The 15,265-nt window shown below is 50.7% G+C and overlaps 1 protein-coding gene across 2 annotated transcripts in view; it reads left to right on the top strand.

Moving 5' to 3' along the window:
• KLF11 (KLF transcription factor 11) overlaps positions 1-15,265 on the top strand; it is a 66,503-nt gene that overhangs the window by 43,038 nt on the left and 8,200 nt on the right. Inside the window, exons 2-3 of one of the 2 annotated variants that reach the window (XM_079298077.1) lie at positions 9,080-9,170; positions 11,544-11,798. In XM_079298077.1, the coding sequence (XP_079154203.1) occupies positions 9,129-9,170; positions 11,544-11,798 (297 nt within the window). In that variant the 5' untranslated portion in view covers positions 9,080-9,128. Of the gene's footprint in view, positions 1-9,022; positions 9,171-11,543; positions 11,799-15,265 lie in introns of those variants that run through there. The other variant, XM_079298076.1, reaches the window with a different exon arrangement.

Below are 15,265 nucleotides of genomic sequence, written 5' to 3'. Positions count from 1 at the left end.
AGCGTGACAGAGTGTGTGAATGCCATAAAGTGCAGGGATGGCAGGTGGAAATGTGGCTAGCAGGGACCTGGCTGCCTGCAGCAGCAGGGGGATTTCATGCCCTGATGAAGGGAGAAGGAGGAGTTTGCTGAGCTGGGGTGAAAAATAAGCTGCCAGCCCAAACCATCAGGTAAAGGCAGTCAGGCAGGGTATTCAGAGCTCAGGTGCTTCAGTCAATCGCTCAGGAGGAAAGGAGGGTGGTGCCTGTGGAGCAGGAGGAGCTGTGGCCAGGGCTCAGTTTGGCTGGAAGTTAATGGGAGTGTGGGGAAGGGTTTTGGGTAAAAGCAATGTTTCTACCCAGTCCAAGGCCTTTCCCATCCAGCAGAACTGGGAATGTTCAGCCTCTGTTCAGACTGCTCTTCACAGGTCACTGCATGGCTGGGGTTGAATGGGATGTCTAGAGGCACCTGATCCTCCTCTGCTCAAGCACCCTGTCCAGAAGCCTTCTGAGTATCCCTAGGGACAGAGACTCCACAGGCCCCCTGGGCATCCCAGTACTGAGTCACCTCAGTGAAGCATTTCCTGATGTTCTGAAACTCCTCCTGTGGGTGGGTTTGTGCCTTTTGTCATGTGAAGGTGTGTGCTGGGTCTCCTGGAGGAGACAATACCAAGAGATCAGAGATGAAGTGGTGATTTGGGACTGCTTCAGGTGAGCTGCAGCCATGGGGAAGAGTGGGGCATGCAGCTGGGGGCATCCCTGGGCATCATCCACCTCTTGGAAAAGCATTGCAAGGTGTGGTGCTCAATCCTCTGCTCTGCTGGCACTGTGGAAGGATGCCCAAGGGGAAAGAAACAGAGTGTAAACAGTGCTGCCTGCACTCAGGAAGGGAAAATAGTATGGCTACACACCAGAAGAGCTGCAGCACAGTACTGGAACCTGAGTTTATTTCACATTAGTCATCTTGGTGCACCTCTTAACATCCTGAAGCACTGCAGCAGTGAAGGGGAAGTGCACACCCAAGGCTGATGTAAGGATTTACCCATGCTGGGAAAAAGATAGGGACTCCTTGTCCTTTTTATATAAATAGTGTAAAACTAAGTGGGAAAGAGCTTTTGAAGGGAGGCATTAGGACTGTGCAAGGGGAGCTGCAGGAGTAAGTCCAGGCAAGCACTAGTTGTGAGAAAAAGCATCAAGCTGGCTGGATACTTGACCCCAACAAAAGGCAGGGTCTGTTGTGCAGCTGACTGAGTGAATGGAGCTGGCTGAGTCATGTCCAACTAGCAGTGCTGCCAAGGAAGTATCACAACAGGAATTGCCCTTTTCCAGCTCCTCAGCTGGGGCAGGGATCGAATGTGGTCATTGCTGGGATGATAAACGTCCCTTTAGATGCTAGAACAGGGATTTAAACTATTATGCCACTCAATTGCCACTGACTTTCCCCCCCAGAAAAGTCTGGAAGGTAGTTTTAAAATTTATTTAATTATTAATGGAAAATGTATTTTTCAGCTGTAAAATCCCATACTTGACTGTCCTTCAATATACAGTTAATTCAGCATTTTATTAGGAGGATGCTCAGGGTATAAAATCATTGATGGCACAGTTTGAGTGCAAGCACTGGGTGGAGGGAAGGAATTACCCTTACAAGCAATCTCCTCAGCTCATGCCCTCCTTTGCTTTGGCTGTCATTTACCAGGGATGTGTCTTTGTCCCTGGATTTGGTATCTGTGCAGTGTTTGGCATTGTGACACCCAGTGAGACTCATGTGGCATTGGAGAGGGAAACAGAAACCCTGTCACCCATGAGGGAGCATGGGCCAACTCAGCTCTAAATGTGTCTGTAAGAGCACAGCTGCTCTGCCCACTGGAAGTGTCTGCCCAATGGAAGGTGTCAGGTGAGCAGCATGCAGAGCCTGCAGCCAGGAGCAGAGATGGGAGTGGGCACAGCACAGCCCAGGGAAACTGGAAGAAGGTGCTGGTGTAGCCGGAGTGGCTGGTGAGGAGTTTATTTATAAATCTGCTGATGGGTTAGCAATCCCATCTTTGCATGTGTGTGGTGTGACAGCTGCTGCCACGGGGAGCACCTTATACAGCAAAATTCACAGTGCACAGTGACAGGATTTAATACATGGATGCTGTTGTGGGAAGCAGCAAGCAAAGCTGAGCACATCGAGCAGGGGTACCTCAGCTTCTGGTTCTTGCTCATCTCTTGCAGAATCTGTGCATCTGTGAGCAGCAAGGGAAAGCACACCATACTCCCACTGCACTGCTGGCCCCATAGCCAGGTTCTTCACCCCTGGCCAGAACACATCCAGGGGCAAGCAGGGCTCAGCCTGGGTGTCCATGGGACATCCATGTGCAGGAGAGCAGCAGTAGAGGCATGTTTGGTGGCCTTTGAAAGTTGTCTTCTCATCTGTCTCATTCTCTCCCACACAAGCTTTGTGCTTGCTTCTGGCTGGTCTCCTGCCCCTGCTCAGTCCCCTCATTTGTCTGACTTTCAGTGATGGTCAATAACTGCAACCTCTGATGGTGACATTTTAACAGGGACGTTCCTTATTCTTAATATTTTACCAGGAGGAGGCCAAGAAGGGAGAGGGAGAGGGAGAGGCTTGTTCTGCAGGGCTGGGGAAGGAAAGCATAGGACCTGCAGCTTCAGGGAGGAGGAGATGGAAAACCTGCAGACTACATGGAGTGGAGCAGGGATATGTGATTAATTCCCCAGGAAGTGCAGGGTCAGGAGCACCCTGAAGTGTGTGGGAGGAAGGTAGCAGGGATACAGATAAGGCACTAGACCAGAAGTAACATGGACTCTTATTTTAGTGCCTGCTTAGACCCATGACTTCAAGCAGCAGCAGCCTTTCATCACACAACCAGGTCTGGGATGTCTTGGCACATAAGAAGGGCCCATTCCCAGAAAGGGGTTTTGGAAGAAGCTTGTGAAGGTGCTCATTAGTGTTTCACATTATCAAAAGAGAGGGGGGACAGAGGTTGTACATCTGAGCCATGCAGAGAGCCCCTCTGATATCAGCTGGGCAATCCAGAGCCAGTGTGAAGAATGGGGAAAAGCAGGACCTTAAACAAGCCCCATCTGATGTCAAAAAAAGGTGACACACTTGACAAGACAGCAGGACACCTGTGATCAGCCACAGCCCCCACCACCACCCAGAGCCCTCCCTGGGGCTTGGCACCATTCTGTACCTGGTGCTGCACAACACCTGGGTGCCCGTGGACAATGTCCCAGGGGAGATGCCAGTGCTGGTGCTGGGGGAGCCATTGCCAGTGCCAGGCATTGCTGCCCCTGTGGTACCAACCACCCCACTAGGAATGATGTCCAGTGGTCCAGAAGTCAGTCTCTGGTCACACAGGACATCTTCCAGCACCTGAGTGCTGCATGAAAACACTGCAGGGCTGATAATATGTGGAAGACAACTCAGGATGGAACATGTTTGCACACAGGCTTGATAGCTGCCCCAGCAAGTCCTGAGATGACCAAAATAGGGGAACATCCATCAGCATTGCTAATGCTTTAATATCCTGTGTGTCAGAAAATATGTGTAGGCTGAGGTCAAGGGAACAGTGAAAAGAATGAAGACATCCTCTTAAGCAGAATAATAAATAAGTAGCATGTAATTTTAATTTTTGCTGGTTTTTGAATCCATCTCCTGGTTCCACTAAAATAGGATCAGGGCACAAATAGCAGCAGTAGAAAAACCAGATGGTGCACTTGAGCAAGCAGATGGTGCACTAGTATGTCACACTTATCACTGTCACTTACTTTTATATTTCTATTACAGTGGACCTGTGGACAGCCCACACCTGTAATCAATACTTATGATTGGATTCTTTTAGTTCAGTAAACACTATGTTTCACATACTCATAACAAATCTGTTTGAGTGGTGATTTCTCCCTGTAGTACTGCCAGGGCTCATGAAGTCTTTGATGCAGTTATTATTTTTGTGTAGAAAGAGATTTTGGGAGTGAAGGGAAAAAAAAAAAAAAAAAAAATAGGCAGTGTGTGTTTAGTCTGTCAGGACACTGGGTCCAAAATAGAGTGGGAAACAGTCTTTGTGGCTCTTCTCTTAAAGCTTTCTTTTTGTTGCAACCGGGCTATGTTTCCTTACGCTACCATGCACCAGAAGCTCAGTCTGCTTCGGAAAGCGAATACCAGAGCTGCAGGCGAGGAGGAATTTGACTTTTGCCTCGCAGCATTTGGGGAGAGCAGGTGAGGCCGTGTCCGTGCTCCGGCGGAGGCTGTGCCCTGTCCCTGCCGGCGCACACGCAGCGCAGCCCGGGCAGCGGCATCTGCGCGCTCGACATGTCCCGGCAGCTGTGACAGCAGGGGACACGGCACGTCTGCACTGCCCCAGCCAGCACTGCCCTTGGCTCCCGGCACGCTGCAGCGTGTCCCTGTCCCCATCCCTGTCCCATAACTGTCCCTGTCCTGTCACTGCCCTGTCACTGCCCTGTCCCATCCTTGTACCTGTCCCCATCCCTGTCCCTGTCTTATCCCTGTCCTGTAACTGTCTTGTCCCTGTCCCTATCCCTGTCCCTACCCTTGTCCCGTCTCTGTCCTGTCCCATCCTTGTCCCTGCCCCTATCACTGTCCCTATCACTGTCCCTGTCCCTCCACCCCGCGGTGCCGCCGGGCTCGGGGACAGCGCCAGGAGCCGGCCCCGCCCCACAGCAGAGACAGCTCCCCAAAATCCCCCTCACACACACTCCCTGTCAGCCGGGCCACAGGCTTTGTAAGAACCCATGGATCTGCCATCACTTTTATATTCAGAATATATCATACCAAGAAATATTCCTTGTTCTTCTCCCTGCTTTCTTTTATTAACTTCTTCCCACCTCTATTCCTTATGGTTATCCCTTAAATCCCTTTCCCCCCACTTTTCTCAGAGATACCCTGTATGTAACTCTGATTATAAATACCTTCAGTATCTCTGCTATTCCCGGGGGTGAATCCTCTGCTCCTGCCCTTGGCCAGGGGCTGCTGCAATCTTTTCCATCATCAGCTGCTGACAGACACCACCTGGCAGAGCTCCTGAGTTTCCTCCCTGGTGGGGCGTTCCTCCTCTGCCTGCTGCTGTCTGCCAAGCAAGTGTGGTTTGGGACAATCTGGGCTTGTGGCAGCTCTGACTGCTCTGCCCTTCACAACAGAGAAGGGAAAGGAAAGGGGACAGAGATCCATCCTATACCAGCCTTTCACTTCCTCCCATGTATCTTCTCAGCCCCAGCACAGGGGCTCTGGTGGTAATTATCTATATTTATTTAGTGCTCTCCCATTTGCTAGGCTCTGTGTGTTTGCTAGAGTAGCCTGCTGCTGTATGCAGCCAGACCAGATGCTGCTGCCAAAATGCAGTAACTGTAGAGCTGCACCCCAGACAACTGCTTTGGTCTATTTTTAACTACTGGCAAATATTAGGAAAACTGTCTGAGCCCATAATATTCTCCCTTCAGTCTCTTTTGAATGGTTTATGGCATAATTAGCTACAAGAAGGGAATGGGGAGAGCTGCCTGCATGACCTTTTGTTGTTTTCAGTCTCCAGTATTAATTATTTTCCCTGCTACTCACACAGGATGTTTGATTCTTTCTTGTCATCACAGCAGAAAGGATAAGAACCAGAGCAGAGCCTTCTCAACCCTCCACTGCAGCCACTTACATCTGCTCCTTCCTGCCTGGAACAAAGGCATTGTCTACCTCCAACAAAGACAGCTTTTCTCTGAAGTGTTTGCCAGTGGTCTGAGTTAAACAGGCCTTTATGAAACCACATGGTCCTTGCAGAGCTGGGTCCAGAGAGCACCAGAGCAGCAGCAGCATTGTGGGGGTGCAGGATGGCTCTGCTGGGAGGGACACCCATGGGAACAGCCAGGCAGGGCAGGGACACCAGCATCCTGCAGCCACCAGCATGGTGCTGCTCTGAGCTCCTTGGAATGGGGCTGAGGGTACCTGGGCTGTGTTCCAGAGCAGTCCCTCCAAGGAGGGAAGCTGCAGCCAGCGTGGATCACCCTGAGGATTCACTTGTGTGCTGCTCAGGGAGCTGTGCTGCTGGGTGAAACCCATGGGGAAATCAGTGGGTGTAGGCACAGCATAAAGAAGCAGGAAAATGTTAGATGCTTTATTATTCACCTTGGTGCAGCCTTGGGAAGGGAAAGAAAGCAGGGAGAAGTAGGAGGTGGGAGAGAGGGAGAAGCTCTAAGTCTGCCAGAGCTGGGGGCTCAGGCTTTGTGGGGTTCAGACTCCTGATATTCAATGTGAGGATGAAGGTGCTCCTTCCTCATCCAGCACTGCCTCAGCTGGCAGCAGCAGAAAAAGGCAAACCAGGTGGCTTTGGTAAGAGTTCCAAGGACTTATTTTAAAAACTTTAGTTGCCATTTTTAGCTCAGCAAGGGGAACATAATCAAACACACATTTTCTCTATAGCACAAGTCAGAGTACAGACCTGTAACATCACTTCTTTTAACTGATCTTGCATCCATGAGCTGTAGTGAGGACTCCTGGGGAACTTGGATCATGTAGGCAGAGTCTGGGGTGTGTGACGTGGGAAACGCCCTGTTGGGAGTCAGGAGAAATGATTCCACTTCCCTGTGACTGCTTCTTCCCTGGCAAGGCTGCTGTGCTGCCTCCAGATGCTGTTACTCAATTAAAAGTCTCTGCTGTCAATGACAAAGGCTGTGCAAGTGTTTTGATCAGGAGCTGCATGAGTTACAAGCAGCAAGGAGACAAACACAAGTCACTTCCCAACTAGAGCAGAACTGGTAAACATGCACGATAGAACAGTATTTTCCTTTAAAAACCTAAAGTTTTTTTTCTTGAAAAGTATTCATGGAATTGAGAAACACAAACCTCATGTCCCCACCTCAATTGTGCTTTTTTTTTTTTTTTTCATTCTCTGTCACACAACTGATTTCCCTTTGTGAACTCTTCAATGTTAGAACTTGATTTGCAGTTTGAATTATCAGCATTTTCCTTACCATCATACAGCAGAGGCCAGTGCTCCAGCACAGCAGGTCCCGTGCAAATACAGAGAGAAAGCTGCTGGTAACCTATGCTCTGCACAAAGATCTGGCCAGGGAGACCCTTTTAATTTATTGTTTAATGGGCTGGGAAGTGATAGAGCTGGGAAAGCTGAAAGACATGAAATGTGCAGTAATGGAGAGCAGGGATGAGCACAGTGCAGTGAAGCTTCAGAAACTACATGGACAGCAGGGAAGGATGGGGATTCAGAAGAGCTGCAATGGAAAAAATAACCCCCAGTGGCAAAATGAAGCTGACAGCAGAAGGAGCCCAGAGATTCAAGATGATTCTCTGTGTGGACACTTGAGAATGTAACGTCTTGAGAAACCAGGGAAGGAACAAATAGAGATAATTCAGCAGGATAAAATGCTTTTTGCTGTCCACATTCTGTGTCAAGGAGGCATAAGGGAGGGGGCAGGGTGTGTTTGGGATAGTGCTGGCAAGGCCAGCAGCCATCAGAGGCCTGCAGGAGCCTGTCCCGTCCCTGGGGACACAGGTCCTGAGGTAAATAGGTTCAGCAGCCATAAAATTAAGGGATACAAATAGCTTTAAAAGTCCCCTCTGTTAAAATGTTAAGCAACTTACTGTTCTTGATATGCATGTTCTGTATCCCCAAGTTGGCCATCTGTTTGTATTTTCCCAAACAATCCCAGTTCTAGTTCAATCACTTCCTACTTCTGCCCTGTCCCTCACTTCGCTTCCGGCCGCCTGCTGCTGCCCCCTGTCAATCAAAAGACACTGCCCCATATGCAAAGTTTCCAGAGTTCCCAAGAAACACCTCTTCAGTGGAAGTCCTAACTACCCATGAACTAAGGAGCTGTTGAGAAGAATGGCACCCCTGGACCGACCAGCTCCAATAGAGTTCTGGACGTGCCTGTGAGGTTGGAACTCCCTTTCCTGTCCTTGGACAGGACTGCACGGGAACCTCCTTCCAGCGTCGCCTAAGCAAGCAGCAGCAGGTGTCAGCCCCTGGCGACCCCCCCCAATTCTTCAATAAAAGAGCTGCTATTTAATAAAGGCTTTGGCCCTGCTCCGTTTATTACAGGTCCCTCCTGCTACATCGCAGGCTTTGGGATGCAGAGCTGCCCTAGCTGTGGTGCTGCTCAGTACAACCACAAATCCTGCTGGGAATCACAGCCCCAATACACTTCAGCTGCCACTGGAAAACAAAATCAAGGGCTGGGGACAGGAAAAACCAAAGAACACGCATTTTTTAATAGAATATATGTCGAAGGCTTTTAAGGGGCACATGCTAGGCTGGCCCAGGGGAGGCCTTCCAAGACCAATGGATCCAATGATCCATAACACCGGCCTTTCGTGGATTTTGGGAGGGGGTTTAGGGCTATTTGTAATTCTAAGTTCTCCACCCGGCAAAGCAGTGTCGCGGCCGGGCAGGCACCCGACCCCTTCCCTATCGCATGTGGCAGGCGGGACCTCGACGGGAAAACCGGGGCGGGTGCCGGGAAGCGGCGGGAATGGGGGCGCGTTCCCCGGACGGGAGAGCCGGCGGCGGGAATGGGGCCGCGTTCCCCGGACGGGAGAGCCGGCGGCGGGAATGGGGCGCGTTCCCCGGACGGGAGAGCCGGCGGCGGGAATGGGGCGCGTTCCCCGGACGGGAGAGCCGGCGGCGGGAACGCGGCGCTCCCCGCGCGCGGGCGGCGGCGGTTGGCGGGAGCGCTCGTGCCGCGCCGCACGCACCACGGAGGGCGAGGAGGGAATAGCGGCGGCCCCGCCCCCCGGCGCGCGGGCATTCCCGGCCGCCGCCCGCCCCCGACCTTTCCCCCAGTTTCCAGCGCGCGCTGCCCCGCCCCGGCAGGCCCCGCCCCCTCTCCGCCTTCCCGCCGGCCGTGCCCACGCGCCGCCCTTCCCGCCGGCACGCCGCGATCACGCCGCCCGCCGCAGCTGATTGGCCGGGCGCGGGCGGCGGCGGGCGCTGATTGGCTGACGCCGTCCCCCCCGCGCTGTCTGGCGCGGGCGGCGCTTGCAGCGCTCCCCCAGCACGGCCGCGCCGCTCCCGGCGGGCGGGCGGAGCGGGAGGAGGCGGCGCTGCCGGGTGCCGCTCCCGCCGCTGTGTGCGCGCCGCTGCCGCCGCTGCCGCTCCCCGGGCGCACCGCCGCCAGCCCGAGCCGCGCCATGCACTGCTCGCCCTGCTCGGACATGGGAGATGCTCCCGCGGTGAGCACCGGGCACGGGAGGGAGGAAGGGAAGGGAAGAAGGGGCGGTGGGGACAGCGGCGCCGGTACAGCCCGGGCACGTGCTCGGCTGCGGGTAGAGTGCGGGACCGCCGCCCCCTCGCCAGGGACCGCTACCCGCCCGGTGAGGAGCGGCTCGCTTGGGCAGCGGGGACGGGGCGGCCGTGCCTGGGCAGAGCCCTCAGAAGCGGGTGCTGCTCCGGTCACCTGCAGGGAACGGGGGTGGCTCTCCCACAGCGCCCGTGCAGGGCGGCGGCGGGGTGGGAACTGCCCCCCGTCCCCTTCTCCTCCTCCTCCTCCTCTTCCCTTTCCTCCATCCTCCTTCGCGGGCACCGCCCGGCCGGGGCAGCCGCCGTGGGGCGAGGAGCGGGCGGGGGCGAGCGCGGCCCGGCGGGCGGGGAAAGGCGCTGCCCCGTGAGGGACCCGCGCTGCCCTCACGGCTCTGCCCGCCGCTCCCCTGCGCGCCGCGCTGGCCCCCGGCTCTGCCCACCCGCGCTGCCCGCTCCTCCTTGCCCGCCGCCCCCATGCCGCCCCGGAGCGACCCGCATCGCCCTCCCCGCCCACCACATCCCTGCCCGTGCCCCATCCTTCCCGCCAGCGACCCGCCCTGCCCGTCCCCGTCCCGTCCCCTCCCGCCCGCAGCCCGCGCTCCCGCAGTCCCCGCCCGTTCCGCGCTGCCTGCGCCCCGCGCACGTAGTTCCCGGCGGGGTGATGTGAGGACAGGCGCCCGGCGCGCTTGGCCATTTCCCTGGCAGCAGCCGGAGAACCCGGTCTGTAGCGCTTGTCTGTAGAAAGAGCTTTTTTCGTGAGGCAATTTTTTATTTCCTTTTTTTTTTTTTCCTTTGAGGAAGCGAGGTTTCATGTTTCTTTAGGGAAAGCTGCTCTTCTGAAGCGTAGGGTTGGAATAAATAAACGTGCCTGTGTTGGCCGCTTGCAGACGCTCTCAGAGGAGCAGTGTCAGACTCTGCTCAGCGCAGAGCTCGCCTGGCCTGGCCCCGGTGAGACGGGCGGTCGAGGTCCAGGCTTGCAGGCACACATCGTGTTTTCCTCTCATTGTTGTTCAGCGGAAATTATAGAAATCTCTTTCCAAGGTGTTAATCGCCTTTACCCCTTCCAGCCCCTGAATCATGACATCTCCAAGGCTGGTACCTCATGTTTTAGGTGAAAGTCCTCTGTGAGTGCAGTACCAACATTTTTGATCCATTATATTTAGCATGTTTGTCTGCACATCCGTAGTATGCAAACACAGCTTTACATCTTTGTGACACTGTTGAATAAGGATCATCTCACATTACTTAACTCAGTAACAAAACCCATTGACTTAGTGTATACCTGCTGTCACCCAATGAGTAGAATTCCTTCTGGGGCTTTAGGGCATGCTAATGGTGTGGTGTTGCCTTTTGAGTTAAAACCTTTTTTCCTGCAAGATATAAACACTCTGTGTAGCAGCAATAGGCTTGGTCCACACTTCTGAATCCCAGCCTTCAAGATAGTTGGTGTGTCTTAAGGCTGGAGGAGTCTGGATGCCTAGTTGAGACTGAGCTGGCATGTGAGTAATAACCCATCAGCCTAGCACAGCTTTATTGGAGCCACTGCAAGCACTGTGAGAGCTTTGTGGAGTTTGGATGTCCTTTTGCAGAGAATTCAAGAGTTTTGCATGTGTGCACATGGCACAGACAAATATTCTGTGATGCTTGCAATTGGAAACAAATTAGTATAATTACATTTGTCTTCATGTTACTTAGGGTGCATTTTAGATACCTAGCACCTGTGTAGTATCAGACTTTTCAAAATACAATGCAAACAGTTTCAACTGCACTTTGAAAACTGTTTTCTTTCCATCTTTTCCCCATCCTGGCTTCCCTATTAAAAGTAAGATTTAAATTATTTTGTGATGCACATTACTCTAAGTCAATTATCACACCTTAAAGCATCTTACCAGTAGCTGAAATTTATCAATTTATCTTCTAAATGTTTCCAGAATGACATTAGTGCTGAATATTCTTTTGGATTCAGAAAATAGCTTTGTCTAAACAAGGTTGGAATTTTCCTCTTTTTTGCTTGTATGCAAGCATGGGATGTGTTTGTTCAAAGTAATGTAATCCAGGAAAGTAAGCTTGGAAATGTGAGCCACACACATATCTGTTCTTTTCCTGCAAAATCACATCTTCCTTTTTTTTTTTTTTTTTTTTTTTATTGTTAAGGGAATGTTAGATGAGCTGCTGGGGTGAGAGTGAGAGTTGAGCCAGTTGGTAAAAGTCTTGCTGCGGGCGTGGGATCTGTTTCAGTTGACCCTCATTGAGAGCAGCCAGCGTGGGTGGTGTCAGCCCTGACGCAGTGATCCTCTTGCTCTCAGGTGGACATTGTGGACATCTATGAGTCCATCCGCGAGCGGCAGCGCCACGACAGCGAGAGGTCCACCTGCAGCACCCTGGAGCAGAACGACATCGAAGCTGTGGAGGCCCTTGTTTGCATGAGCTCCTGGGGTCAAAGATCACAGAAAGGTGACATATTAAAGATAAGACCCCTCACGCCCTTCTCGGATTCTGGGGATTTCACAATGCACGCCGAGGCTGCGGCTGAATTACCAAAGGACTACTTGTCAACGCTGGTAAGGAAAACATGAGCACAAAACAAATGTGCCCAGCACCTGGATGTCACATCCCTGCAATGCTTTAACTTGGCTGGAAAAGACAGCCTTGCTCAGGTGTCCCTTTGTCACAGCCTGTGCTGTGTGTATACACAGGGTAGTGAGATGAGCTTATTGAGTTTAGGTTCTTTTGCTGTCTCTGATTTAGCAAATGTAGAGGCTTTTGTTAGATTTAGGTGTGAAAACCCTTGCTGACAGGTTATGATTCGACAGGGATGCTGAGATGGTTGTGGTAGGTTTCTTGGAGCACTTTGAGTAAGAATGGCAGACTGAGCTTAGTGATTTGGCATCAGTATATCTACAAGCACTGTATAAAAAAGGCTCTTGATGACATTATGCTTCCCTGGTCATTGTAAGAGAAAGTGCACATTACCGTTATGAAATAGGCAATTTAATTAGTTTCTGTACTATGTGTTTGTACATGTAGCCTGTTATTTCTCCAGACATTGGTCTACTCCAGCTGACTAATGTTGGTTGAATCCAATTTTTTTTCTTTTGTTTCAGTTTATGTTGCAACAAAAGTAGGTATTAAGAAAGGGCTTGGTTGCCATTAAGATTTTAGATGGTTAAGGCCCGTTCAACCAGTAGGCTTCTAGTATGCAGTTGCCAGGAAAAAGGGCAATAATAGAGGAAAGAGGCTGAGATAAGAGTAGCCTGACAAGCAGCTGGCATAGTATCTCCTGCTGCTCAGTGTTGACACTGTCTCTTGAGTGGCACGAGATACCTTTCAGTGGTAAAGGAGGAAGGAGAGGAGATGCAGGAAGACAGCACAGAGAGAAATGGATGAATAAGAAGGGACAGAGCAGTTTCATTTGTCTTCATCTAAAAAGTAGCCATGTGATGATGAGGTAATCATTGAGAAAAGATCTAGGGCTTGCTGGGAGCCTGAAATGGAAAGGTAGAGTATTGCTGTCTATTGTTGGTCTGTTTATTCTGCTTATAGCCTCACAGCTGTGCTCATTGCTGAGAAGAAAGAAATGAAAGACTTTTTTTGTGGTGCAGTGAGTATACTTGCAGTGTTTTATGCAAGTTTACAGCTGCCTTACTGCCTTCCTTTTATTAATATGCTTCTGAGCATAACTGGAATGGCCATGAGATAAGGCAATGTAGTGTCCTGTTGTTGGCTAGGATAGTTAATTTTCTTCCTAGTAGCTGGCACAGTGCTGAGTTTGTGACTTAGGATGAGAATAATGCTGGTAACACACTGATGCTCTAGCTGTGGCTGAGCAGTGCTTGCCCCAGCTCAAGGACTTTTCAGATTCCCATGCTCTGCCAGTGAGGAGGTGCACAGGAAGCTGGGAAATAGCATGGCCAGGGCAGGTGGTCCAAAGTGACCAGAGGGATATTCCACACCACAGGGTGACATGCCCAGCATAAAAACCAGTGATGTTGGGAAGGACCTGGTCAGCGGGTGGCAAGTAGTTGTGCTGTGCACTACTTGTTTCTCTTGGGTTTTATTGCTCTCTCTCTTCTTGGTATCTCCCTGTAATAATAATTACAATTGTTGTTATTATATTTTACTTTATTTCAATTATTAACTTGTTCTTATGTCAACACATGAGTTTTATCTTTCTGATTCTCTTCCATTACAGATCTGACCAAACCATGTTGAAACAAATTTATCAGGATTCATGTTATTAGTTTATTAGTTGTTGGTCACAGTGTTGAATTATTTGATGTCAGAGTTGTTGTGTTATGTAACAGTTTACTTGTTGTGAATGTTCCCCCTAGTGCTGTGGTATCATCTCGTGGGCTGGGCTTAAGTTAACATTTCATTGTGCTTCATAACACTGGATTATGATAGACAGAACTGCTGGCTTTGAAACTAATCTGGTTTTCATACTCTCAACCCCTCTGTCATTTCCTCTGTACTTGGGGAATCATCTCTTAGAAACTGCTAATAGTGACAATGTTTGCCTTTTTGCCTCTGAGAGCCAACCTTCGAGCCAACACAATCTTCCCCTTCTTCTCCAGGCATGGGAATTTTGGAAATTTTTAAAATCCTTGGGATGCTGAAACCATGGTCTGTGAATAACCAGGAACTGTGAATGTGGTTCAAGTCTTGTTCAGGGTTAAGCAGCTGTGTGTTGCTGCTCAGACCCTGACATCATGCAGTGTGACTGCTCAGACCCCAGCAAGGGATGATGCAGCTGAGCCAGAGGATGAGCTTGTGCCTTTATTAGTTGTCCTTGTACACAAGAAGAAATGGACATGAAAGTCAGCCATTTAGTAAAGGAGGATGAAGCAGAGCCATCACAAAAAACTGGATGGAGGAAGAGGCAGAACAAGAAGTAATCACTCAGTCCCTGTCCATGAGAGATCTGTGGGATATGTGAAGAGGTTTCAGCTGCTGTCCAGGTGTGCACATTATCACCTGATTGCTCCAGTGGGCCCTGGAATTAGGAGATAGGGAAGCCAAGCAGTTTGGATGACTTCCTAGGTGAGAGAGCATTGACAAATTGGAAAAATGACACAAGTCTTCAGCCCCTGGGGGCACCTCAGTCAGGTGTGAAGGAAAGGTATTCCTTCAGGAAAGAGATTGTGTCACCCAGGCAGGTGGGCTACTGTGGGGAGAGATATCTGGTACCTGAGGGAATTAGCTGTACCAGAAGGGGTTTATTATGACATGAGGAAGGCACAGTCACCCACAGATCCAGATGAAATCAGTGTTCCCAACCCATGTGCAAACATTTGAACCATTTGCCATGGACTGATCCAGTTCCAGAACACCTGCAATATATTGATAATATCATTGTGGGCAATACAGCAGCTAAAGTTTTTGAGAAAGGGAAGAAAATAGTCCAGATCTCTCTGAAAGCTGTCATAAAACAAAGGTCCAGGAACCTGCACAGAAGATGCAGTTTTTAAGAATAAAAGAGCAAGGTGGTCATCAAATCCCAGTGGATTTGATTAGCAAAATAACTAGTAAGAAAATCACAAGCTGTCTTAGGCATTGTGGGTTTTTGGAGAATGCACATTCCAAATTACAGTCTGATTGTCATCCTTCTCTGTCAAGTGACCCAGAAGAAGAATGATTTCAAATGGGGCCCTGAACAACAACAAGCCTTTTAACAAATTAAGCAGGAGATAATTCATGCAGAAAATTAACTTTGCCCCAGCCCTTGGGCCAGTCTGGGCAGGACAAGATACAAAAAATGTGCTCTACACTGCAGCCAAGGAAAATGGCCCTACCTGGAACCTCTGGTAGAGTGCTCAAGGGGAGAATTCCATCTGTAAAAGAGATACTGGCAGCTTACAAAGAGGTTCCAGCTGCTTTGGAAGTGACTGGTACTGAAGCACAGCTCTCCCTGGCATCCTGATTTCCAGTGCTGGGCTGGATGTGCAAAGGATGGGTCTCCTTCACATCATGTTGCTGATGCTATGTGGAATAAGTGGGTCTTGCTGCTCACACTAGCTGCTCACATAGG

The sequence above is a fragment of the Erithacus rubecula genome (assembly GCF_903797595.1).
Source record: "Erithacus rubecula genome assembly, chromosome: 2".
In the NCBI taxonomy this organism is placed as follows: domain Eukaryota; kingdom Metazoa; phylum Chordata; class Aves; order Passeriformes; family Muscicapidae; genus Erithacus; species Erithacus rubecula.
Note: the sequence above shows the minus strand (reverse complement) of the source record. Positions and strands in the feature narration are given on the sequence as shown.